Here is a 27,691-nt window from a genome sequence, read left to right on the forward strand (position 1 = left end):
TTATAGGGTTGTCTAGAGGTATAGTCTAAGGGTCCCAAACTTTTTAAGGTGTGGTCCAACTTTTTGTTTTCCTGAGGCCTTGTTTTTACGTAAACCTCAAGGCCAGATGAGAGTGCCTCGCTGATGCCTGCTGGGGCTGCTGTTTACACCAGGGAGTCCCATGAATGGTTCAGAGTGAAGAAAATGCTCACATTTCTTTAGCGCACTGTTTTAAAAGCTATTGTTTACTGAGTATTTGCCATTCACAGGGCCACATATTACAGTGAGAGGCAGATGGCATGATGGTGAAGAGCGAGGGCTTGAGAGTCAGATTGCCTGGGCTCAGAACCTACCACCACATTTCCCAGCTCCTGGACCCTGGGCGGATATCATGACCTCCATATCCCCCAGTGTCCTTATCCCTAAGATCGGGGCTGAGAATAATAGCATTGGTCTTATGGGATTGTTTTGAATATTAAATGAGTCAATGTTGTAAAGCACTTGGAACACTGCCCAGCACGTTGTGACCTACTGTGATTATCTCCTACTATATAACCTCAAAGCAGGAAGGAGTCAGTGTCCCTATTTACAAATAAGAAAACTGAAGCCAGAAAGACCATACACAGCCAGAAGGTGGCAGAGGCCATATTCAGACCCAGGCCTGTCTGACTCCAAAGCCCTCTGCTTAGAGCTGGGACTGTACATTCCCCTTGCCCCACCTTTCCCTGGCCCATTGTAGATGTTTAATCCACCACACAGACCAACCCACAGCATGGATTCTCTCCTGCCTGGGCTCTCCTGCTTTAGAGATCAGGGGCTGTGTTATAAGGATGTGATCAGTCCTTATCAATACCGCCTTCTATTTTCGTGGTTTGGATAACAACATTTATTGAGTGGCTGCTTTGTGTCCAGGCATTGCGAAAAGCACTTTATACGCCCTTCCTCATTTACTTTCACTCAGGTTCACAAAGATCCCATAGAAAAAGTTGTTGCCACTTTGTGGCCACCTTCATTCACTTCTTTACAGCTGGACATTCTAGTTTGGCCAGGCCATGTAATTGGAAAAATCAATGATGAGACAGAATTACCTGACCATTCCTCTCCAACTCTTAAAAATGCAGAAGTCACGCCACATTTTAATTATTTGATAGAGGGCCAATCACTGTCTGCCACAAACTCCAGGGAGGGCTTGATTCCCATTGCATTTTGGGTCAGTGGGGTTCCCCAAGTTGCACAATGCCTGCCTCTCAGTCCAGATAGTGCGCCCCCTTGTGAGGCTGTGGGAAATCTTGCTTGTTTTTCCATTTTCAACCACAAGAGGGAAACATAAAACCATGAATAATTAGAAAACACTGCAGAGCTATTTAAATAGATTTCATTTTACCAAGGTATTTTAAATACATAGTTCCTGGTAATAGCCAGACTATGGGAAAATATTCTGTTAGTGCCAAGTGAATATTCTTAAGGGAAAAATGAAAATTTTCTTGAGGATACTCCAAAAAGAAAGACAAAAAATTTTAAGCCATATAAATTGCCATTTTTACAGGTCAAAATGCTTGAATATTGGTAATTTCTAATAAAACAGGAATCTCCTTCACATGTACATTATGTATGAAAGAGATTCCTAAGCCCTGTGCATCGTCCAGTTGAGGAGATTGTTTTTAGATTTAACCATATGAATTAAGGATGGCATTTGTGGAGGTGGGGAATGTCTTCCATAACTTCTCACATTGTCCTCTGAGTGCTCATAACTTCTCTCTGTCCTCTGAGCTCCCATATTAGCACTTTTTACTCCATTTTTCAACAATTTGTTGACTCATCTATCTCTCCTTTTAGACCAAAAGTTGGCAACTTGAGTCTGACATCTTCCCATGGGGCACAGTGCCTGATGAAATGAGTGCAGTGAGTCAATTTATAGTTAACTGCTGGAGGCATGGATGGGTACACAGATGGACCACAGACTGACAGATGCTAAAGGATGTACATGTTCTGATGCAGATGTTCTGTTCATTTTTAACTTCAAAATATGCGTCGGAAGTCTTTTTGAACTTGGGATTCGGTACAGCTCTAAGCCATCTGGCCCTTGTAATTCTTCTGACATTGTGCCTTCTTTATAGTTTAATGTAATTTCTCCTTCTCTTTAAAGGACATTTCCTAATTCTATTGAAAAACACATACCCACTAAGTATGAAACACAGCTGCATATTTTCAGATTGATTTAGTGCAGTGATAAAAGCTAACACTTATGTGGGGCTCACAAGGGACAAGAACCAGCAAGTGCTCAGCTCTTTACCTTTATTAACTCATCATATCTTTTCACAGCAAACTCATCATATCTTTATTAACTCATCAAATCTTTATACAGCAAACCAAAGCAGTAGGTATTATTTTCTTTTCTGTTTACTTTAAGAGATGCATTAAGAAAAAAATTAAGGTGTAGTAGACAAACAACGTATTAGTTGCAGATATACAACAGAATGATTTGATTTTTGTATATATTGCAAAATGATCACAACAAGTCTAAGTAGGTATTATTTTCAATCCTCATTTTAAAGATGAGAAAATGGGGGACACTGAGTGGTTAAGTACTTTGCCCAAGGGGACTGAGTAGTAAATGGCATTCTGCCTTCTCCTTGCTGTTGACTAAGGTTGCTCAAAGGGAGAAGCGTAGGGGTTTTCATTTCTTCCTCTTCTTGCTTAGATGGGCTGGCAGTTGGAGCCTGACTGAGAGCTGGCAACTGTGAGTGGTGCATTACAGAGCCCGGCTCAGCACGGTGAAGAGCTATAGGTGGTTACAAGTAATAGAAACTTAGGTGGACTGCACTGCGCATCCAAGAGGATTATGTCACAAGGCTGGAGGCCTGAAGCCCCGGGGGGAGGGGAGCCGGTGGGGGGCCAGTGGGCCTCACAAGAGCCTGAGGCAGGAAGAATCTGGCAGCCCTTCTCAGTCTCTTCTCTCTTTATCTCAGCACATCTGCCTCATTTTCCTCTCCTTCTGCTGACTCAGTTGTCCATATGAGTTGTTGAAGTTTTTTTCTGTGTGTGTGATCTTTACTATAAACTCATTTTCTCTAACTCCTAGACCTATTTCAAACTTATAAATCAAATATGTTTATTTACTTTTATAATTCTTTTAAGAAGCAAAATTAGCAAGTATTCAAGTTGTTCTCACATAATCTAATAATGGTAATAGTTGATACTTGTGTAGGGTGTCCTGTATTAGCTCTGGCAGATCTTTCATATATTACTGCACTTACTCATGACTGTAACACCAAGGGAGGAAGGGGGCTGTTATGCTCCTCATTTTTATAGGGGAGGCAGTGGAAGCACAAAGAGGTTCAGTAACTTGTCTGAGTTCACACAGCTAGTAACTGGCAAAGCTGGGTTCTAAACCTGTCAGTCTGGCCTTAGAATCCATTCCCTGAAATACTACAGTAAGTTATCTGCATCTGATGGTTTAAGCTCGTAAATATGGCACGTTCAAAGTTTTCTTGGGACCAATAATGTTAATACTTTTTATAATATTCTCTTACCCCCTTCAATTTAAATCATAAGTCAAAATAAGTTGCAATCACAAGGCTAATCTATTAGGTACACTAATATCTCAGATTCTCTTAAAGTACTTAAAATACCAAGTATACTTAGATTTTTTCCCAACTTAATACTGCAAAATACTGCAAAAATACTAATACCAAAGTTTGACTTATTTTATTATCTGTATTCTCTAGGTTTGATTTATATCATGTCTGTACTTAATTCTAAATGTTCCTATGTTTAAAAATGCCCCCTTCATAAACCATTCTCTCACCCCAAGCAATTAGGAATTACCTTTGCAATTGAATTGGGAGTGACATGTCAGCTGGCTAATTCTCATGTCTCATGAATCTGCAACTCCTACCCTCTTGAGAAGATTGATCTAATCTAGTTTCTGCTTGATTCTGTTTTGAATTCCTTTCCGGTTCTTCCTGCACAGTAGGCCCACAGCTCTCAGAGATGTTGAAACGATCCAGAGTTGGGTCCTGTAGAGCTCCCATGCATTGTGTGCCTGTCAGTCACCGTTCTGGGGATATTCTCATGTCTCTTCCCTGCAGTTCCTGAGTTTACCTGTCTTCCTAGTTTAAGGACTAACTGAATCTAATGAGCATACTTTGAAGTCCTACTTCCAGATTTCTTGAAGAGAAAAATGACTGATCCAGCTTTGGTCAAGTGTCCATCCTTAAGCCTGGCATCAGGGTCCTGTAGTGGAAGCATGGCTCCAGGAGTCCAGTTGTGGGGTGGAGTTGAGGACAGCTCTAAGAGAAGAGAGGGGATTAGTAGAAGACACTATGTGGAGAAGGGGTCAGAGGAAAGAGGATGTTTAGGTAGTGTCTTCCTGTTGGACAAAAAAAGTACAACAGGGTTCTAGCTAGCTCAAAGACTCAGAGTTGAAGTCCTGTGTAGGAGGCGGACAGAGATGCAGCTCTGGACAAGATCATGTTGACCAGGAACCTCAGAGCCACCCCACAGAGGAAGGAATCCTCCGTGGAGCCTTGGTTAATCTCTTTCCAGTCTTTCCTTCTCTAAGCTATTGGATGCACCACAGCAGCCAGCTTCCCCAAAACATTGGTTTATACTCCTTCTGCTTAAAAATTTCCACAGCTTCTGGTGCATACAAAATAAACTTTAGTGCAGTTCATGAGACTGTATATTCTTACCCCAACTATTTTTCCAGTCTCATCCCATCACTGCAACCTCTCAAGAGCCGTAACTCCAGGATGCCGGGATGGCTCTGCTTTGAAATGAACTTCTTAAGAATAAAGGTCTGTCCCCCTTTTTTTTCTATCCCTACCCCCCTCAGAATGTGGGGGGAAAAATCATATTCTTTGCATAATTTTCTAGCTTACAGAGGCTTTCATGGATATTCAGTAAGGCCATCTTCAAAAAATCCTTGTGAGCCAGGTGTTATTATCTCACTTTAGATATGGGGAAATGGAGGACTGAAAAGGTGGGGCCTGAGGTTTCCTGATAAATATGATAATCTGCTATATTCTTTATTGATAATCTGCTTTATGGCAAGCATAGTATTAATATGTTACCTGATGCAATTCTCAGAATAGCTTTGAGAGCTCACCCCGTTTTACAGGCTCAGTTTAGTTAAGTAACTTGCTCAAGATTGTACCTCTCGGACATTTTAGAGTCAAAAATTGAGCCCTAGTTGTGTGTGGCTCTTAAGCCTGTGGTCTTTGCATTATCCTGCAATGCCTGGTCCAGGACTGGCATTTACTACATACTCACTTACAGTTGGTTGAGAAAATGAATGACTGTTTCCCAGCTTGTGTTTCCAATCACTTGAATCGAACATCCCAAGCACTTGGGTGGGTACCTGCAGGGACAATGCAGGGCCTTAGTCTGGGGCTCTGATGTTGCCTGCTGCTCTTAGTCCAGTTTGTAGCTTTCTGCCGAGTGCTTGTGCTTAGAGACAGCATGGCCATTCTGCCCCCTGTGCCCACTCCTGTGGCATGTGCTAAAGAAGATCTTCTGGTGTGAAGAGTGAAACCATTCAGGCCCCAGGTCCAACCCTCTCATGAGCCCTGGGACATAGTAGTTAGCTACCCAATAAATATTTATTGATGAAAAGAAAGAATGAATAAAGGCTTGGCAAGCCTATAGTTTCAGCTGTGTTCTCCTAGGAAGGTGTTACTGTCGATCAGAATGGGAGCTGGAGTCTGTGCGAGGGCAGGAGCGAAGGGGTTCATAATGCTGCCATTGTAAAATTGATTGGACCCAAGACCAGTATGAAAGTTCCTCGTCTGAAGGGAGTAATCCTTAATCCCCCATATGGTTTAAATGTAATTTGTGTCATTGTGAAGGAGTACTGGCAACGCAGGCGAATTCATTAGGCCAAATTGGGTTCGCTATGCTCGACAGTAACGTTTCTGAAGATGAAGTTCAACCTTTGCTGGAGAGCTAAGACAAATGAGCTTCTTAATAGCTGCCCCACTTAGTCTGAGCGCCTTAGGAAGCTTAATGTTTTTAATGCCGCCTCTTTTTTTACCACACTTCACAGTCCATCTAACATTGCTGCTTCTGGTAATATTTTTATATGGGGTTGAGTTCTATAGTGTCCATAAAATTATGACTCAGGCCCATTTTTAGAATAGAAGCTTTTCTAGGGCAAGGATTTGTCTTTTTAGTTTAGCTGTGCATATTAACACACACTATGCCAGACACATATAATTACTGAAAATGTTACTCTATTTTTGGGTATAGAACTCTTTCCTCTGGTTCTTGCTGGGTATTCAGACATGTGCAAGAGCCATGAGAGAAGGGAATCTTCCCCAGTCCAGGCCTAGCTATAAAGCTGACTCTACACAGAGAAGTAAATTGTTACATGTGCCCATACAAATATTCCCACCTAGGAGGGGGCACCGAGTTCACTTAGTGACCTGACTCCACAGGTTAGACATATGTGACTTCTCCATGCTCAGACACTGTTACCCATTTCCATTTGTGTTGACTATTTTCATAAAAATGAAGATGATCTAAATGGGTAGGTACATTTAAAAATCTTGAATTAAGAGGCAAATAAATAGTCCACCTTGGGATGGTATATCATGTATTTGGAAAGTCAAGAACTGGAAGAGCACCAGCATTATTAAGTTTGCAGTATTTCTTTTTGAACAACTTGAGAAAAGAAAATTTTTTTAAATCTGTGTAACCAGCATAATTACATTTATAATACTTTGTGCATCTGCCAGTTTTCAGATAGGTAGAAACTGCTAGGAGGCCCAAGAGCAGGCTTAATTCTAGAAAAGTGTAGCTTTTACAACAGTTACAATGTAAATATATTTTTAGAAACAGGTTTTGGTTCACATGAAAATACACTGATAAGCTAAGGTGTTATAGTATCTGATGTGGCTACAGTCTTCAAGAAAAAAAATCAAGCATTTACCATCCTTTGAAACAAGAGCTGGTGATCTCATGCTGCAAATGAACCCACTTTTATGTTTGCATTTTTTGTGTTGTTGAATATCTATTTTAGATTTGCATAATTATGCCTTGATCCTTCATAATTTCTTGTTTTATGGAATTGATTTGTGTTAAACATTGACTGTAAATACAGTAAGTAACTGTGGAAGAAAAAAATCCAACAGAACATTACTCTCCTAGTTCCAGCTTCAGAAGGAGCTTCACCGAGAGTTGCAGAACACCACCAGAGAACATGCTAGAACTGGTGAACAGAGAAGCTTTGGGTGGGGATGCTGGAGAATCCTTGTGACCAAGTGCCCCTGAATCTACCCTGGGATTTCAAGATATCATTAAGAAAACCAACAATTACATGGTTAGTTGTTCTATTATTCCCAATGAGAAGCTTATTAGGTTGATACTTCATAAATCTGCATCTATTATTAAATAGTCAAGACACATATGCTGGCCTAACTTGCAAGCCTGTCTAAAACCAGATTAAATTTGGCACTAAACTTAAAAAGATATGAATTAAAAAATGCATTTGTAGTAAGTTGAAAAATAGCAGGTATGTAAACTACTGTCAAAGACAGCTCACCTCATAAATTAATTTCTAAAGAATTTCATTTTAAAAACTAAATAAGAGCAAAAATAGCTACAAAAAGTAATTGTCGTTTGTCTGACTGGTTTTCAACTTAATAGCAGTGCCTTGTGGATTGTGTTAATGTTACGTCTTCAGGTCTTCCCTGCCATTTATCATTTATCATTTGAAGGAGACCAGACTGCCTTGCAAGTGGCTGCTTTCTGCTCTTGGGCCCATTAGTTCTGCTGGTCTTGCACAGAACAGCCCATGGAGCACAGGGACATTCGTGCCTCAGGGTAGTCTGATGCTCTAAGTGCCTGTTTGCTTTTAGATCTTGCTTGACAAATTAATCGAAAAATACTCAGATTTTGTTTGCCAAGGGATTATTCCCTTGTCCTTGGAAACCTTGACTCCTCAGTGCGCATCGAACTCTGCAAATGTGTAGTATAACTAGTTCTGGTTTTCTTTTTTAAGCATCCTTTACAAGTTCACCAAAACCTTGACATTGGAGCTTCCTAATGAGCAACTTTTGCTGAACTGGGTAAAGGACATACATGTAAGCATTTAAATGGGTTTATTAATAAAATCTCAGGAATCAAATGGGGTTGGATATTAAATTTATTTAGCTAGAATGTCTTTAAACATTTTAGGTTCTTCAGATGCAAAGGAATTAAACTGCTTCATTAAAAATGTTTTCTTGAAAGTCACGTCCATTTAGAACAGAAAATATAATTTGCATTATTTTTTGTATTTTTGTACCATTTTTCCAAATAATAACTTGGTCAAACTTCACACACTCAGAAAAACATACTCGCACCCCTCTCCCATTCTGCTTATATTTTCGAGGATTCATTCCCACTTTCCCATAAGTTCAAGGGAATGACCAGGCTGTGGGTCATTCAGGGCATGTTTGTATCTCTGTTCTTCTAGAAGTGGATACTATTTTGTTAAATCCTTGGGGCCAATGAATAACTATTCTGTTAGGTGATTTTTTTTCTTCTAACTGGAATTGCATGCGGGAAGTACAAAATCACTTGGTTATCAAAATGATGGTAATGTAAGGGAACCAGAGGTAACTGAGATCCCTTCCTTCCATTTATTTTTTTTTATTTTATTTTTATTTTTTTTTTGAGAGGGCATCTCTCATATTTATTGATCAAATGGTTGTTAACAACAATAAAATTCAGTATAGGGGGGACAACGCTCAATGTACAATCATTAATCCATCTCAAGCCTAATTCTCGTCAGTCTCCAATCTTCTGAAGCATAACAAACAAGTTCTTACATGGTGAACAAATTCTTACGTAGTGAATAAATTCTTACATGGTGAACCATACAAGGGCATTCATCACAGAAACTTTCGGTTTTGATCATGCATTATGACCTATAAACAATCAGGTCAAATATGAATATTCGTTTGATTTTTGTACTTGATTTATATGTTGATCCCACATTTCTCCTATTATTATTATTATTTTTATTTTTAATAAAATGCTGAAGTGGTAGGTAGATGCAAGATAAAGGTAGAAAACATAGTTTAGTGCTGTAAGAAGGCAAATGTAGATAATCAGATGATCAGGTGTGTGCCTATGGACTAAGTATTAATCCAGGATAGACAAGGGCAGCAAGACATCCACGGATGCAGAAGATTTCTCTCAAAGCAGGGGGGGTGAGGTTCTGAGCCTCACCTCTGTTGATCCCCAAATTCTCACCTGATGGCCCCCCTGCGACTGTGCCTGTCTTAGGTTGTTCCTCCCTTGAGGAATCTTACCCGTCTCTGGCTAACCAGTCATCTTCCGGGGCCATACAGGGAAATGTAAAGTTGGTAAGTGAGAGAGAAGCCATATTGTTTGCAAAGGTTAGCTTTTTACTTCTTTGCAGATTTATGCCCTGTGGCTTCTATGCCCAGCACTTGTCTCGAGGTATCTTTACCACCTGGAGGAATTATGATACTTGGTAAATTCGATATGAGGCACGAATTCTATTTAAGGGTTGTAATTAGGAAGGAAGAAGAAAAGCTATAGATGTAGCATATGAAGGAAACATGGGAGGATTGATTATTTCTTTGACATATCTTCTTGTATAGTACCTTAAGTATGTATAGGTTTTAAACTACTAACTAATTTACACACACATATTAACATAATAGGAATACGGTGACATAAACAAAGCAAATCTATAATTACCATCCATCTCCAGTGAAGCCAAGAAAACCATTTAGGCACCCTAGGCATTTGTGAAAAATTTTCTATGATATGATGGATATTGTCCAACTGTACTTGAACCATCAGACAAATTAAAGCAGCCCATTTCTGGGATCTGTTCACATCCCATATGTTCTTTTAACCATAGATAGTCTATAGTCATGAGATTTTGGAGTGCTACAACTTGCACCCCTCCCAACTCCTGGTTGAGTTCCAACAGTACAGATCCGGTCAAATTCGTTGTCTCACTGTATGCACATGCCAGCCTAGACATCTCCCTCCTCATTCCTATGGCAAGTCCAGGAGACGGTGGGCTGGATGCAGCCACAACCGCAGCATCGTCCAGATCCCTGTGGAGGCTTTTTGATGATCATCCCCCGGCACAAGTCCTCCAGAGAGTGCTGATGCCGGAAGCTCCTCCTCATATCGTATCTTAGTTATTTTCTGGGTATCCAAGCTAGGCCTTGATCTTCTGCATAGAAACAAACAGACCCTTTGCCCACACTTTGACATGCCCTCTATACCACTGTGCAGAACTCACTGGAGGTCAGCACACAGTAATTGCTTTTTTTTTTTTTTTTTTTTTTTAATTAAGAGAAAGGAATATTATCAGAAAAGAGTACCTCCATAGCTGATCATCTGACACCCTTTAAGTGATCAACATTAAGGATATTTAAAGCATACGTTGATCTTTGATTTACCAATAGTTTTATCCTGTTAAGGAGTAATCCCCCTTTTCTTTCTTTCTTTTTTTTTTTTTTAATTTTTAATCTACACTTACATGAAGAATACTATGTTTACTATGCTCTCCCCTATATCAGGTCCCCCCTAACAACCACATTACAGTTACTGTCCATCAGCTTAGCCAAATGTTGTAGAGTCACTACTTGTCCTCTCTGTGTTATGCAGCCCACCCTCCCCTTTCTCCCTCCCTCCCATGCATACTAATCTTAATACCCCCCTTCTTCTCCCCCCCCCCTTATCCCTCCCTCCTTCCTTCCATTTTAAGATTGACCTTTAACTTGCTAGATGACAGGGAACAACTGTAGCTGCAGATCGCCTTCTCAGTGATGCATGCCCAGAGAGACTCTGGTTTAAGGGGTGTCAGGAGCAGCGGGGGCTGCACCAGGGCATCTCGTTCACAGAGCTGCCTTCTGGACTGCACTTGCTCGTCCTTTCCTGGGCTCTGAGAGTGGGGTCTGGCGGCCACCTGGCGTTGGTGGCTGAAGTCATCTGGACACAGCAGCCCTCAGAGCTCTCTAACGGCGAGGGGAGGCAAAAATAATCTAAGGGCACTTGGCTTGGTTATGTGGGCAGAAGTGTCCTCATCTAAACAACTTGGAAGATCTGCTTTGTGTGTGGGGGTGTGGGTGTGGGTGTGGGCCTTAACTTTTCACAAGAGGCATTGTCAACAAGGAATTAACCCAGCTTCCTCCTCAAGAGTGATCACCCAGGCAAAACCTCTCTTGTAGTTACTCAGACATCACTGTTTGTTGCTGCTTCAGGTCGAAAAGACTGTTTTGAGGGAGGACCCTTGACTGCTCTCTGGACACCCTTGTTGAGCTGAGTGGTGGAAATGAAAGATGAGTGATTTTGCTGAATGGATTTCTGGTAAATACAGGAAAATGGAAGAAGGTCCGCTCTCTGTGTTGACTTTTGCTACAGCTCCCTACTACGACCAGAAAGCAGGAACTAGTGGATTACAGAAGAAAACCTATTGTTTCGAGGCAAAGCCATGCTATCTGGAGAATTTCATCCAGAGCATATTCTTTTCCATAGACCTAAAAGATCGCCAAGGATCCTCACTGGTGGTTGGTGGAGATGGGCGGTATTTTAATAAATCGGCAATAGAAACAATAGTGCAGATGGCAGCTGCCAGTGGGGTCGGTATATAATAAGTATTGTTATGTTTTTGGCTCTCCACATAACCTTAGTTTTGCAGAAATATACAAAATACAAAGATTTGCATGTTGTATACATCTTAATTCTACTGACATCTTTTTAAACTTTCGTTGTGACTTCAGAGATTGTATATTGTGATATTAAACCTGAAATTACAGTAGTCACATTCGGATGTAGGAGTGTTAGTACAACTTCTTATTTGTTGTTCTCTGTGTCTGTTGCTTGAAGAAGTACCTGTTGTTTTTTAGACATTTAAAGCACACCCCAGCCTTAAGCTGTCTTATCTACATTCTAACTAGTTTCAAGGGGCACCCTATCCGATGTAAGAAGGCTCTAATGATTAGTGGAGAGGGGAGGATTTTGTTTTCTTTCAATGGCTTCCTTGTTGAAGTTCAGTCACTTGTCAAACAGGAAAACAAAAGCCAGGGTATGCTGTTGTTTGTGGGTCCTGGTAGTCATGCAGAAATGCCAGGAGGGAATTGGAAAATGTTAGGTGTGAGCCTTCCAAGAGGACCTGTTACAGGGGAACCTGCTTATAATGACCTTGGACACAAAGAAGCCCTGTGTGCGGTGAATTTGTGCAGCAGTGTAGAGATAGTAACTCCTATCAGACTATGATATAAGGAGTCTCTGCACTATGAAAAACTGTGTTGGCTGAATTAACCAGATCAGAAGGAATCTTGCACCAGAAAGTGTTGATCTTGATAATCTAAATTTGCACAGTCCCACTGATTTACAGGAAGGTGAGCATCAGGATTGCTGTTTTACTCTACAAATTCCTCTGCAGTACCAAAAATATATTTTTAGTGTTTTAGATTAAATTTAGCAATAATCTGCAGCACACAGACCTTTAGTACTCACAAATTTAAAATATGTGTTGTATTTCCTTTCTGGGAGTGATTCAGGTTCTGAGAACATAAGATTTAACATTGCAACCAAATGTGTTGGGCCTTCATTTTCATTCTATTTTAATAATATGCCACACAGGTATAACTGCAAAAACCAAATTAAAACACACATACACATACACCACCAAATTAAATTTAAAAATGTCTGTGGATCCTACTGTTTATAGTGTGAAGTTTCTTTTATACTCAGTTTCAGAATTTGAATGCCTCTCATGTAAAAATTGCTGATAAAGCACTCAGCTATGAAATTATTATGAAGCATACACATTTTTAAGATGAAATGTGATATGCTGTAAATTTCACCTTTGAGAGAGCTGCAAAGAGAATGGTATTAAGATGCTTTTAATCTTTTGAGAGAGAATGAATGGAACATTATTTCTCCGCATGTATCTAGATTGTTGCATGGATCTGATACACTGTCTCCTTTGCTGTGATATATTTGGCTTCATTTCATTTTTGTGTGGAGCTGAAGGCTGCGGAAGAGGTGGTAGGAATGCGTAATTCAGGTAGACCCTACAGACTTTATCAGATTTACAACCTGAAGGTTTGCTAAATAATACATTTAAGTGATAATAATTGACTAAATATGGTAACTGCCTATTTGTTAGAGCTGTGGCAGCCCAAGCAATATTTTCAAGTCTTTTCAAGGACATTCTTTATTAAAAATTGTGTTGCATGTAAAGCATTCATGCTACCCAACTGAATTACTTAAAACATTTAGTGGACCAATAAAACACTTTAATCTGATAAAACGTATCAAATTCCTTTGACTGTGTGTGTAGCATCCCTTTGATTGTGAGCAGAACTTTAGGTAGGAAATCCAAAGGAAAGATAATTTGCTGCCACAGATTTTGGTAGGAGTCATTGTTCCTTCCTCACCTTTGTCAGTCAATACCCATTCCACCCATTAGCCAATTCTTGGTGGACTTGTCAGCCTAGTGAGCTAAATAGAGATCATTAAATTTTTTTTCTCTTTAGTGCACTTTTATCTGGTACGTTTATAAAATATAATTTGCCTTCGTTAGAAATTTCTCTGTGTTTTTATTTGCATAGAGCTGTCTACATTTATAAGAAATGTAATGTACAAATTAAGGCATTTATACTACTTATAGCTTGTTTAATCCCTAGAGCCTTAAACTTAGAGATACATTTAGAAATGAGAATAGAACCATGTGTATGGCTAGTAGGGCAAAGAAAATGGAACTTTTTTTTAATGAAATAGAAGAAAACACCAGGCCCTATTTTCATCAAAGGGAAAATATAAGTTTATTCCCTATCATGTTTGACTATAAAAGTGAGCAGGAAGGTATCCAGCTTGGTAGAGTGATAGGAGTTATGCTGAAGGGAACAGTGGCAGAGGCTGGGTGGGAAAGGCTGTATGAGGAGGGAATCTCAGTGCCAGGCTGAGGGAGGTACCTCTAAGCTGGTAGACACTTGAGAGCCAGGGAAGGAATTTTTTTTTTAACTTTAATTTTTTGTGGTAGACTATACATGTCATAAAATTTAGTGTTTTAGTCATTTTAAGTGGATGATTCAGTGGTTTTAATTGCATTCAAAGTGTTCTGCAACTATCATCAATATCCATCTTCAGAACTTTTTCATCATCCTGTCAGAAACTCTGTACCCACTAAACAACGACTCTCCATTTTCTCCTCCCCACCAGCATCTGGCAACCTCTGTTCTACCTTCTGTCTATGAATATATCTATTCTGTGTTCACAGTATAAGTAGAATCATAGAATACTTGTCCTTTTGTGCTTGCTTATTTTACTTGGTATGTTTTCAAGGTTCATTCACGTTGTAGCATATATCAGAATTCCATTCCTTTTTAGGGCTGAGTAATATTCCATTATATGTATGTACTATATTTTGTTTATCCGTTCTTCTGTTGATGAACATTTGGGTTGTTTCCACCTTTGGCTGTTGTGACTAACTATGCTGTGAACATGGGTATGCAACTTATCTATCTGATTTCTTGCTTTCTTTTGGGTCTATACCTAGAAGTGGAATTTCTGGATCATATGGTCAGGGAAAGTTGTTGAGTAGAGGAGGAACATGGTTAGAACAATGGTTTTGAAGGACAACCTAGATGGGTCTGAGTAGGTAGGATGGATTCAGCTACAGAGGTACAGGTGGGAGAGAGCCAGGAGAGACTGAGTCAGGAGCTGTTACAATACTCCAGACATCTTTAAGGGAAAGAGAGGTAATAGAGTAGTGTCTCCACAGTATAAGGTTGAAGATTAATATTCCTGAGGGTGATTCACAGGAAAAAGTCTTCTCTGGCAAGGGATATTTTGACCAGCTGTACCATTTGTTGGGCTCAAGAGAAATAAACTACTTTGGATTTTCTTTGCTTCTGTCTCTTGACTGTCCTTCCTATTCCCACCATCTGGTATAATCCTCCCAGTCTTGGACCACTCCCGCAGATCTCACCATAAGGAATGGTAGAATTAGGGGTTACTGTGGGTGGCATAGCTCAGTGTCCTTTTTCCACACCAAATACAAACAAAATCTAAATAAAAGTCAGTGTTCTTGATGTGCAAATACAGTTGCCAGAAAACTTCACCAACCACACTGGCCGATTAAACTGCCATCCCTAAGCCCCTCCTGTTATGGAAGTGCTAAACCATACACTTTTATTCTCATCCGAACCACACCTGGAAACTGCCAGAAGGGTGAGATGTTACTCCTGTCACTATGTTAAGTCAGGAGGTTTCAGTGCTTTCCCAGGAATGGTCATTAATTTGCCATGGGACCTGTGATGTCATGATACCCAGTGTCTCCCACAGCACCTTCTCATAAATGCTTGTTAGTATTGCTGTTGGATGGAGGCAAGAATGAACAAGTAGGCAGGATCATGGCAGCTCTGGACTTCAGCTTCTTCATCTGCACACGGAACTTGGGAGGAGCAACGGTGGGATGAACTGAAAGTGCCATAGGCTATAGCACTCTGTAACTCAGTCATAATCATCGGTATCCATTTTACATTGTCTGCAAATTCCTCTGGTCTGTAAAGGAGCCTAGTTACAGCGCCTACCCTGGTTGTTACCACTTCCTGAGGAAGCAGGACATAACAAATATATTAGTATAACAGAGATTATTCAGAGATAGACATTTGAGAGCCAAGAGTGGCTGAAATGGACCAACTACTTCCTGGGAGGTGGTTAGCAGTGAAGGGGTTGAATTACAAGGCAATAAGTTTTCAGTGAGGGAGGGGGGAGCAAAGGTAACAGTCCCAGAAAAGCTTCCCCACAGAGTCCAGGTATCTTGTTGACATTTTCGACATTAGAAACACTTCTTCCGCCATAAGTCACTTCTTCAACCATATTTTCCTTGGATGAGGTAAAAAGAAATAACAAGTGGAAATTTTTTAAATACTCCTGTCCCTTTCTTCTCACAGAAGGGAGAATGGAGGGAGGGCACAAACTCCTCACTTTATACATCTTTCGGTGTAGCAGTCACATCTTCTCCAACTATGTCAGAGGAACTGACAGAACTTCCTTCTTTTCCAACTTGGGTCATTACGGAACAGATGTAAGTTAGTATCATTTTAGCAAAGGAAGATTTAGGAGCTATGCTGCTAACGTCTGTGGGAGAGATGGGAAGGTGAGCTGGGCATGCAACGAAACTGTGACGGTCCAGCCAGTAGGAACTCCCAGCATTCCCTCCTAGGCCCAGAAGGTAACTCAGGTAGACCCTAACGCGGGAGGTGTGTCCTGCTTTGAGGACACCACATCTCAAAAATCCAAGGCTGACTGGAAGGATAAAGTTGTGAGATACACCGTGTAATATTCTTTGTATAAAGTTTGCTTTTTTTACTTTCCACAAAAATTTGATTTACAAAAGCCTTTTTATTGGGTAGAATTCCTTTAACTCAGTCAATTTATATATTTATATCCTCTCTCCCCAAGTATGATGAACTTGATGAAAAGGGTTTCCTCACAGTTTTTCAGTGAAAGCTGTGGACGTGCTTTGTTACGACGTCTCTTTTGAGTGCTCAGTGTTTCCCTGCTGGAACCTTACAGCACCCCAACCATGTACTATTCTGAAACTACAGAGTCCCAAAACACTATCTGAAGGAATGGCTTTGTTCAGCAGTGCTGATTCTACTTCAATAATAGTATTAACCAATCATGATATTCTGCCTCGTCATCATTATAACCGTGCTGTTATGTTCATTAAAGAACATCTTTTCTGGTCCAATAGACAACAGTCCTTTGTCCATCTGCCAGTTCTGGTGTTTCCATGCAGTAGCTCTGGATTTACTGATGCTAAAGTGTGTGTTATGGATTTCTTCTCCTAGATTGGTCGCTTGGTTATTGGACAGAATGGCATTCTCTCCACCCCTGCTGTGTCCTGCATCATTAGAAAGATCAAAGCTATTGGTGGGATCATTTTGACAGCCAGCCACAACCCAGGAGGGCCCAATGGAGATTTTGGAATCAAATTCAATATTTCCAATGGAGGTGAGTTTACTATCATTTGAAGTTAATCAATTTTTATTTCAGTAGGATAAAACAATAAGTGAGACCTTTGGAGACCAGATTTCTGGTTCTAATCCTTACTTAGCCAGGGGATTCTTCCATTCCGTTTAGTACAAGTGAAACCTTCCTCATTCTGCATGAGGAGCGATGCATGAGTGATCATTAACGTGATATTTTCTATTAGAAAATCCTGATACTTTGCTGCCTGAGTGATGGAATGGCATATATGCGAGTGAAGAATTGATAAGCTTTGTGTTCGTTCTGTTTTCATGTCAGCTGCACAAAATGACCCACTGTTCATTGTTTGATTTCCAGGTCCTGCTCCCGAAGCAATAACTGATAAAATTTTCCAAATCAGCAAGACTATTGAAGAGTACGCAATTTGCCCTGACCTGAAAGTAGACCTTGGAGCTCTAGGAAAGCAGCAATTTGACCTGGAAAACAAGTTCAAGCCATTCACAGGCACGTTTAATGCCCTCTATCTCCTGCCCATCCCTAGTTCCAACTTGAGCTGTTTGCTTTTCAAGGTTTTAGTAAAGTGGGTCTTCAGCTTTGGGAAGATTGTGGTCACTAAGCTTTGCACACATTAATTAGCCGGTCTGGAGCTAGGTCTGGGTGTCTAGAGACCTGTGCTCTCTGGGCCCTGCAGTGATTAGCTGTGTGACCTTGGGTTAATCATTACCAACTTTCTTGGCCTCAGTTTCTGTACCTATAAAATTAATGGCCTTGACTAGAACTGTAAGATTACATTCATGGCTAACATTATGGAGCGTTTTTATGTACCAGGCTCTTCATATGCAGTATCCCATTTCACTTTTATAGTAATAGTAGCCTTGTGAGGGCAGCACTATCCATATTCACCTTTTCCAGATGAGGAAATGAAGGCTGAGAGAGCCTAAGTAATGGGCTCAAGGGCACATAGTGAGTAGGAAAACAGGATTCAAACTCAGGTGTGAATGAGTCCAAAGCCTGGCTTTATTGTTTTTTTCCCTGCCCTAATATTCACAAAAATCAAATCAGACCATCTCTTGGGCTAAATTGAAACTCCTTGGGTAGGCAGCTATGGTAGACATTTTGTTACTGAATTCTGATGTATTACAATAATTGATGGAATAAATGTTTATAAATAATCTGTATGTATAAAATGAGGATGAGATGGTTAGCAATGTGACTTGCATTTTCACTACTCTAACGTGCACTCTTTCCTCTGGACTGCAGCTTTATAGAATGCTTTTTTTTGTTTGAACCTACTCATTGAGAGCTGACAATTGCATCCTAACAAAGATAAGAGGTGCTTTGGTGCACCTTGAAGACATTCTTAGGGTTTAGAAAAAACATCAGTAGAGAATTTCTTAAACTCAATGTTTGGAAAATGTTCAGACCCTTGAAAATCCTGCAATAAGAACAATAATACCGAATCTTTGTTTTATTCCTTAGCAATGCATGTGAAAAGTGATTCATAAAATTTTTTTTCCTGCCTTTTACTATCAAATCTTTATGGCAATGGACCTAGAAAAAGGAAAGGGAGGAAAAGTAGTTGTTACCTTTTCAGTTATTTATGACACCACTTCTCATGGGGATGGACAGGGACTCCATATGGCACAGAGCAGAGTTTACTATCAGGGAAATCATCAAAAATCCCATGTCTCCATCCCAGTAGAGTAGGCAAGTTACTTGACGTTTCAGACCTTGAGCTTCCTCGTCTATAAAATAGGACTAATAACGTTTACCTCTTAGGAAGATTGTTAGTATTGAATAAGGGACCACGTAGCAGCCCTGGTATTTTGGAGCTGCTCAGTAATTGTCCTTTTAAAATAGCTATTGCAGGTTTACAGCAATATAATCACTTCAAAGGAGAATATTTCTTAATGTTTAGTCTCTCCATCTTTTTAATGTTGCCTGTTCTCACAGTGGAAATTGTGGATTCCGTAGAAGCTTACGCTGCAATGCTGAGAAACATCTTTGATTTCAATGCACTGAAAGACCTGCTCTCTGGTCCAAACCGGCTCAAGATCCGTATAGATGCCATGCATGGAGGTATGGAGCCATTTTTCTTCCATTCCTTTCTCTCAGATATATATGAAGGTGCTCTCTGCATGCTCTGTGCCTGTCATGGTGCTTTGCAAGTCCTTTCTCAAGACTCTCTGGTTGATGGATTTTAAACAGTTATTTTGGCAACATTTCAGAGCATTATTCACACAGATAACAATCTAATTGTACGCAAGAATAGTAGACATTCCTCATGGTAAGGTAGTGTGAAGGTCAGTGTTTCCACATTAACCATCAGGTTTTGAGTAACATGAAACTGTTCTTTGTGAGCTCTTCCTCCCCCTCAGAAGATAGGTCACATTCTTCCAAACGCCCCCGTCTACTTCCGGGAGTGGGGGGGCCGTCATCTCCTGGGTCTCACACCCACTCAGCTGCCCCGGCGGCGTGTGCCTTTTCTTAGAAGAGCAAAGCTTACAAGAGCAAGCTGAGGACTAAATGTGGGAACAACAGATGGGTATCTCTCTCTCTCTTCCTTCTCCATGGGTTGTGTGGCCGGGTCAGTAGAGATAATAGCCATCACTGTGAATCAGAACGAGGAAGATTTTTCACATATAGGAATATGGGAATTCCTGAGCACTCAGGTGACTTGTTTGTTTTGTAATAATTTAGAATTTTAGAATCTTTAAATGGCAGATTTTTTCCCTGGTCTTGGAATCCAGCTGCCTGGCTAGTTGGGGAAGACTTTCTGCCTATGCTTGAACCGTTTTGATGATGCCATTTAAGGCCTCCCGTTAAATTGCAGAACCGAAGTTCGAATACTTTCTCATGGTGGACTGAAATCTTCCATCCCTGAAACTTTGCCCTTGGGTCCCAATTTGCCTCCAGAGTCCACAGAATGTGTCTACTTCCTTATTCAGACAGCTATTCTGTCATTTCACACAAAGAGATTAAATAATTTTCCCAAAATCATACAGCCAATGATTGGCAGAGCTGGGATTCAAACCCAGATGCTCTGATTCCAGAGTCTAGGCTCTTAAACACTAAGGTATGCCATCTTGTGAGCTTTTACTGAAGGACTGAGTGAGAAAATGGTTGAGAAGCAACTGGCACAGGTATATAGTAGTATCGCCCCTTCCCCAACTCTTCTTTATCAGCTGGCCCTACCCTTTTCAACCTAATTTCTTGTTATTCATTTGAGTAGAACCTTCTATTTCTGTCAGAATTACTGTCTCTCCACTAGCTCCTGTGTACAGTTTTCATATTGTCTCTCTTGTTTGTGCAAATCTCCCTAGAATACCTCCACCTCATCTCCAAGTCTTCACATACTTTAATAAGTTTTATTTTCTGATTCTTCATTTCATGCTTTGCACAGTTGTGGGACCATATGTAAAGAAGATCCTTTGTGAAGAACTGGGTGCCCCTGCAAACTCGGCAGTTAACTGCATTCCCCTGGAGGACTTTGGAGGCCACCACCCTGACCCTAACCTCACCTATGCAGCTGACCTGGTGGAGACCATGAAGACAGGAGAGCATGATTTTGGGGCTGCCTTTGATGGAGATGGGGTAGGTACAAGTGCATTTAAGTGAACCTGATGCAGACAGGCCTGATCCTGCAGCCGGGGAAAGAAGGGCTGTTCTGGCAGGCCCTGTGGGCTCAGTGACAGTCGAGGATTCCTTGCCGCACCTGGGGTCAGAACTAAATTATTAGAAGACCCTCTTGGACAGAAATGAGTCCTTGAAATGTCACGCATGTCTTTGATTTCAGATGTTCATGTTTCCTAAGAGTGGCTGGGTGATTAAGGCCCAATTATAACGTAGTGACTGGTACTTCATGAGTTGGTTGGTTTATAGATACCCATCCTAAAGTAGGTTATTGTAGTCAACCAGCAGCTGGCTACTTATTCAATCTCTGTAAAGGGTTTTAGTCTTGTAATATACAGATTTGTTCATTCACATTAGCTGAGTGATAAAACTATAGTGAGAGAATTAACCACATTCCTTCTCTACAATTAATATTTTTAATAAACAGGCTGTTTTACTTATTGATGAATATATAACAAGGAAGAGATATATTTTAGTCAGTTTTGTATTATTGGTAGCTCAGAAATAGTAGGTACTACACAGGTTTGCCTAGTTGAAAAAATATTTCTGTTGTTAATATTTTTCTTTAACATCATTTGGAAGCCACTGTTTCCTAAAAAGTAATTTTTCCCATATGAATATTTTGGGATGTTAAAGGGATCCCTAGCAGACATTATTTTTCAATGTGTCTTCCTGAAACAGTGCGTCATGGGAGTCGGTTCCCTCCATACTGTGAGTTACTTGAGGGCTTCCCATATACCAGGCACCAAAGAAGCAGTGGGGGAGGCGGCGTCATTGTTGGGTCCTGCATCAAATGGAGAGCCCAGGAAGCTCTTCCTGCAAGAAATCTGCCTTGTTCCTTGAAGGTGCCTGGTAGACCTAGCAGACTATATAAACAGCCAACATTTCCTCTTTTGTTGCAATCTCTCCTCTGGGAGAGAGGTGACTACTTCCAGAATTTGGAAAAGGTCTAGGATGTTAAAGTCAGCTGGCCTCTGGAGAGACAATGGAATATCCAGGTCGAAAGGAATCTGTGTTTGCACTTCAGTTGAAAACAGTTTGAGCTTTGGCATAGAGGTGCCTTCAACCCAGTGGTACTGTACAGATCTGTTAGAAACAAAATCCGGTGTTTAGAACACAGTATGAATAAGGATATCAGTTTAAAATTTTATAATTGAATACACTTCATAGCTCCCCTGTGTAAGGATAGTTTGGTTTCTTCAGCAGTTGGATTAAAAGATTTTCCTTCAAATCCCCCTTCTCCTAAGGATCGAAACATGATTCTGGGCAAACATGGGTTCTTTGTGAACCCTTCAGACTCCGTGGCTGTCATTGCTGCCAACATCTTCAGCATTCCATATTTCCAGCAAACTGGGGTCCGAGGCTTTGCACGCAGCATGCCCACCAGTGGTGCCCTGGACCGGTAGGTCACTCTGTTGCCTTGGCCCTCACCATGCTTTCCCTGCTTTCAGCTCGGGTATCTGACACATAGTATGTGCTTGCTAAGTGTTTATTTTTTGAAGGAAGGGGTGGAGTGTTTTCTGGATGAGATGTCCCTCTCTGTGCCCCCTGTGCACTTCTCCCATTCCTGAACTTTTCACGCTGTGTTTGCAGAGCCTGTTTACTCCACCATCCACCCTGCTAGACTATCGGCTTTTGCAGAGAAAAGACAGTCTTATTCACTGTCCTAAACTCTGCCTGACCACAGGATGCTTAGCACATAGTAGGACACACACACGCATGTACACTGTTGAACAAATGAACCACTGAATGTTAATGAAGAAGTGAGTGGATGGTATTTCCGTTGTAGGGAGGACATCATTCTAGAGACTTGCTTTCCTAGCAGTGTCCAGGCAGCCTGGGTGAAGCAGTTTGAAGTAGGATCACTGTTTCAAAAGGACTTTCAAAGAAACATTCCCCTTTCATCCCTTGTTGGATGCCCATGTACACACAAAGTAAATGTTCATTTATCTGAATCTACACAAACAGAAAGCTCGAGTAGTTGAAAGAAATTATGATCAGTTCTTAATGAGAAAGAAAGGATCCAGTGACAGTAAACAGTTGAAATCTCTGGTTTGCATATTTGTTTATTTATTTATTATGTATCACATCACTTACAAAGGCTTATGAGATCACATATAAAACAATAGAAAAATAAATTGCTGAATCATTGCTGAATGAATGGACAAAGAACAAGTGAATGAATAAAATACCAAGGTCAGAGAGGAAAGCAGAACGTGTATATCTAGGCTCTTATAATAGTAATTAACATTTTTTGAACACTACCTGGTGCTACACACTAAGTACTTTATGTGTTTCCAGTCATTTAATTCTCAGGCCAACCCTGTGAAATAAATGCTGTATGTAGCCCCACAGTCCCAGGTGGGGAAAAAAAAGGACAAAGAAATTAAATATCTTTCCCAAGGTCACCCAGCTAGTAAATGACTGTGTTAGGATTTGAACCCAGGATCTTGGCTTCCACTGCTGGGCCATGCTGGAGTTGCCTACTGTGGAGGTAGAGTAGGGGTGTGTGTTACAGAATTCATAGAGCTGACTTCACCTCAGCTATCTAAAAAATTACTAATATTTGTTTAGTGGTTTGTAGTATACACAGAGCTTTTTTGCATTCACCATCTCAGTTGGTGCTCACAGCAATCGTTCTCTTAGAGAAGAGGACACCAAAAGTCAGACATTAGTAGAAGCCCACAGCCAAATCTGAGCTAGAATTAGAACTGGTGTTTCTGCGTCTACATCCCACATCTGAAGCTGTGAGCTGGTTTCGGCCATGCTAGTGTACATGAGACCTGTCAGGTCCGGAAATACCTTCTCTGTCATCCAAGAACAGTTTCATTCCTTTTTCTGGAAAAATTGATAATCTGCATATCAAATCATCACCATAGAAATAACTCATTACACGGACAAAAGTTTATTGTGCTTGCGTTTTCAAAATCATAGATTTAATCTTCCTCCAGTGGTAGACTCTAAACATGGCATTGCTTTGTTAGCAAAAAGGCAAGCATTCTGGAAAGCAAAGCTCACTAAAACTGAATGAAATGTAGGTACTTTTCCCATTTAGAGGGAAATGAACTTTTTTTAAAAAGTCACTTAAAGGAGGTTTTTAATAGTCTAAAGACATATATAGAGAAAAAGATGTGTGGGAGGGGACAGGGAGCAAGGATCAGTGTGGGTGAAGTCGGCGCAGATGGGGCCCTACTGGGTACTGTCCTGCAGGTCTTCGGGTGAGATGAAAGGAGCATTGACTGGGCAGCTGATAGGAACTGGACAGTTGGTCGTCCTCACTGTCTCACTGTGTGACCTTGGGCTGCTCATAACATTCTAGACCGTTTCCTTTTCTTTAAATAGTCTGTGTGATTCCAGTATTCTATGATTCTATAATTATAAGTGCATGAAAATATCATTTGTTCTTTGTAGAATATAAAGTATAAACAGTCTGTATCTAAAACATAGGAGTTCAAACAGCCTACACAGCAGCCTTGCGACATTGTGCTGCAGTTGCTGTTCTGAAATGTTGGTCAGTGATCTGAATTGAATTAATCTCTTCTTCTTCCTCTTTTACCCCCTCTGAGACTCCATGTATAATAGCCCATTGTGCACAAGTTTTCTCTTATGATTTTTCACCAGTCTTAGAATCATGTGTACCTCTGAGCAATGCCAAATAGAACCCTCTATTACAATAGCTGTTGCTATTCTCCATCCCTCACATGGCTATGCTAACAGTCCTGCTGTGATATAACTTTGATTTCATGCCTTTGAAGGGTGGCTAATGCTACAAAGATCACTTTATATGAGACCCCAACTGGCTGGAAGTTTTTTGGGAATTTGATGGATGCAAGCAAACTCTCCCTTTGTGGGGAGGAGAGCTTCGGAACTGGTAAGTGTGCAGTCCTGCACCACCCATTTCTTCCCTGTGAACACTACTTGCGGTGAGAGCTTAGACCACTAAGGCAGCATGGGAATAGCAGTGGTAGCTAATGTGCCCTAATCATCAGGCTCCAGTTTATTTATAATGACCCTGGTGAAGTGTCTGCATATGAAGAGCTGCTGGCACGTTCAGCCAAGGAGGGCTCATTCTGCTCTCAGGGGATCACATCCACCGAGACAGCAAGTTTGGGGCCCCCTCGGCAGTGTGGTTGGTCACTGAGTCTGTAGGGATTAATCAGAGTGATAAACATATTTTTCTTCCCTCAGTGGTCAAGGAAACCTTTATAAATGTTTTCATTTCTGGGAAGAAATATGGTGGCATGAGTCAGTTTTTCGTTTTTATTTAAGAGGAGGTTTCAGCAGAACATTAAATGTTTCTCTTTAATAGGCTTGAGTTTTCTGCAGCAACAAGTTATGATTTATTAAGTTTAAATGAAAGGAGACTATTAGGATGTAACTAAAATTAGCATCTTAGTGATCAAGAAATTAGAAGTACATCGTTGTCCATGTCTGTGTAAGGGGTGATACGATAGCAGAGTGGAAAATGGCATGCTTTGGGGGTGTCCCACGACTCTTATGCCCCACTTTCTGTGCTCTCCCTCCTCCTTTCTGCCTGAAATACTGAATTCCCACCCCCATGACCTTCTCTACTATGCTATCCTACCCATGTCAATCTCTTCTCTAAATATCCATTCAGGCAAGTGGCCCTCTTCCATGTGTTGGTCTCCAAGCAGGTTGCAAGGTTTTTCAGGGGCTGCTCCTAGTCTCTCTACCCAATATTTTTGAAGTAAAAGGACCAGTGTTCTTGGTTCTTCAGTATTCTAATTCCATCCTTTGGCAAAGAAATGAAATCAAAATCTAGCATTCTGTCAGCCTTGCAATTGAGTTGCAATGCATGCTAGGTTAAATAGAATAGAATGCTGATTTTATTTCTTTTCCAAAAGTCCTGCCTGGGATAGGGTGGGTAGGATGAGTTGGTAAATTTGCAACACCTGTTTACAAAGTTCTAAGCATTTAATAGCCGAGGGAGAGTGGCAGTTCCATGGCCATGAATTGACTTGATAGCATTGTAGGGTGTCAAGGAAGATGGATGAGTCCTGGGATTGAACAGTGTCCACAGAGAAGGTGCGATGATTCCCAGGGTTCTAGGGTTTTGATCAGAGAATACAAAGCCACTGCTAGTCCTTTCCTACCTAAAATATGGATGGTACCTGCCATGTTACTTCCTGGGGTACTAGATGAATGCCCAGTGAACCTGTGAGGTGGTCTGCATAAATTCCCTGCAGTGTTATCCAGGGCAGGCTTGTTGTCAGTCATTCTTCTTTATGGATGAAGCTGTCTTTGGAGGCAGGCACCACGTCTTAACCTTTGGTTTCCTGACCCCATGTGCCTCTATCAGTGCTGAGTCTCATGAAAAGAGAAAAACCTAGACAAGGTTCCCCAGGGTATTTGGGTATGTGGAAGGGTACTAGTTCCATGAGGGACTTCTGAGTTCATTGAAATCTGGGAAACTGGAATACCCCTCTCTGTCTTGGTTATTCACAGTGATGTTAGCATCTGAAGATTCCAAAGCATTCTACAGTGAAGAAGCCTGTTTGTACAGTTTTACCTAAAATGTAGTTAGCAGCATATGCCTTTTTTCTTGGTACATCTAGTAACATCTGGCCCCAGGCCCATGGAAATGCCCTGGGAAAGGTGGGTCCAAGCCCTGGAGCCAAGCAGGAGTCACAGGTGCCGACCGTTCAGGAACAGGCCTGAAGACAGGATAGCACAAGCTGTTCCTCTTAACTAGACAGGCCTTCACAGGCTGGAGGGCAGCTTTCAGGTCCTCCTTTTCTGGGCTGCTCATCCTTAGTTCCCCAGTCGTTCCTCACCACCAGCACCAGCTTCAAGATGCTCTCCAGTTCACCAGTGCCCCTCGTAGATCAGGTCCATAACTGAGCCTAAGTCCTCCAGGGTTAACCTAACTGGCAAGTAAAGAGTGGAGTGAGATGGTTATTTCCAGGGAACCGGGCCCTGTGCTTTTCTTGATACATCTTTCATTTATGTTAGCTTTTAGGACGTTTCATAATGCTTGTTTGGCCCATGTGATGTAGATAACTAAACTGCCTTAAGTTTTTAATACTTGGGAGCATTTGCCAAGAAAAGTTTCCCATGTTACATCTGTGGAATTGATTTCTTTGAATCCAAGTATTAGACTTTAAATTATTCCTTGTTAAAGTTTGTTCATGTTTGTTTATTCAACAAATACTAAGTGCCAACCATGGTTTTATCTTCCCTTTGATACCTTTTTTTATCCAAAGAGAGAATGTATTACAAGAATAACCCACAAATGCTTTCTCTCTCTTTGAAAAAAGGGAATTGTTTTGTAATATTTCTGAGATAAACATTTAAAAAATCAGGCTGCTTAGCCATGGGGCTTCACCGCTGGGAATGAGAGCAGCTGAACTTCTTTAACAGAACTTTGGGTCTCCTTATTTATAGAGGAGTTAATTTCCACCCACTGCTTCCCTTGCTGGCAAATGCTTCCAGAGGTTCCTATACAGTTTCTCAGGGTGGACATTAGCATTTCTATGAGCTTTGAAATATTTGAATTCTATAGCTTGGTTGCATATGGGGTCATTTATTTCTAGGACAGCAGAGAGAATTTCTCAGGAAATTCTCTCCAGAGTGGGTCAGATCCCCTTATTATTCTCTCTCATGGCACCACACACCTCTGTTGCACCTATGGCAGCTGGAATTTTACCATTATTTATAATTAATTGATTCATGTCTGTTGGATCCACTAAACTGTAAGTTCTGTAAGGAGAGGAGTCACATCCATCTGCCTGGTAGATATTCTCAATCATATTTTCAGAGCTTCCTATAAAGCCCAGCCTAGAAGAGGTGCTCAGCAAACATTTGCTGAATGAATGAGAGAACACTCTAATCTGGCACCCTCCATTTAGACAAACAGAATCCAGGTGTTGGTAGGGAAAGGACTTTACAAGTCATCTGATGTAATTTACTATGTATTGCTGGAATTAAGTGAGCAGTCAATGCTCTTTTGCTTAAATACCCACCTCATTGGAGAATCCCCACCTCACCTCTTGCAGTGGTCTAGGATTCTTGTGTAGGCTCAATACCACTCCCACTCTACAGTCCAGAACTGGGCACCTAAGGTCTTTGTGAGAAA

At 40.9% G+C, this 27,691-nt stretch overlaps 1 protein-coding gene across 3 annotated transcripts in view; it reads left to right on the plus strand.

The window, feature by feature from the left end:
* The window catches only part of PGM1 (phosphoglucomutase 1), a 62,031-nt gene that overhangs the window by 16,748 nt on the left and 17,592 nt on the right, over nt 1-27,691 (plus strand). Inside the window, exons 1-7 of one of the 3 annotated variants that reach the window (XM_037024345.2) lie at nt 7,284-7,300; nt 16,824-16,986; nt 17,320-17,466; nt 18,916-19,041; nt 20,366-20,556; nt 21,843-21,997; nt 24,351-24,466. In XM_037024345.2, coding sequence (XP_036880240.2) covers nt 7,298-7,300; nt 16,824-16,986; nt 17,320-17,466; nt 18,916-19,041; nt 20,366-20,556; nt 21,843-21,997; nt 24,351-24,466 — 901 coding nt within the window. In that variant the 5' untranslated portion in view covers nt 7,284-7,297. Of the gene's footprint in view, nt 1-7,283; nt 7,301-11,219; nt 11,595-16,823; nt 16,987-17,319; nt 17,467-18,915; nt 19,042-20,365; nt 20,557-21,842; nt 21,998-24,350; nt 24,467-27,691 lie in introns of those variants that run through there. The other 2 variants (XM_037024343.2, XM_017648462.3) reach the window with 2 other exon arrangements.

The sequence above is a fragment of the Manis javanica genome, chromosome 4 (assembly GCF_040802235.1).
Source record: "Manis javanica isolate MJ-LG chromosome 4, MJ_LKY, whole genome shotgun sequence".
In the NCBI taxonomy this organism is placed as follows: domain Eukaryota; kingdom Metazoa; phylum Chordata; class Mammalia; order Pholidota; family Manidae; genus Manis; species Manis javanica.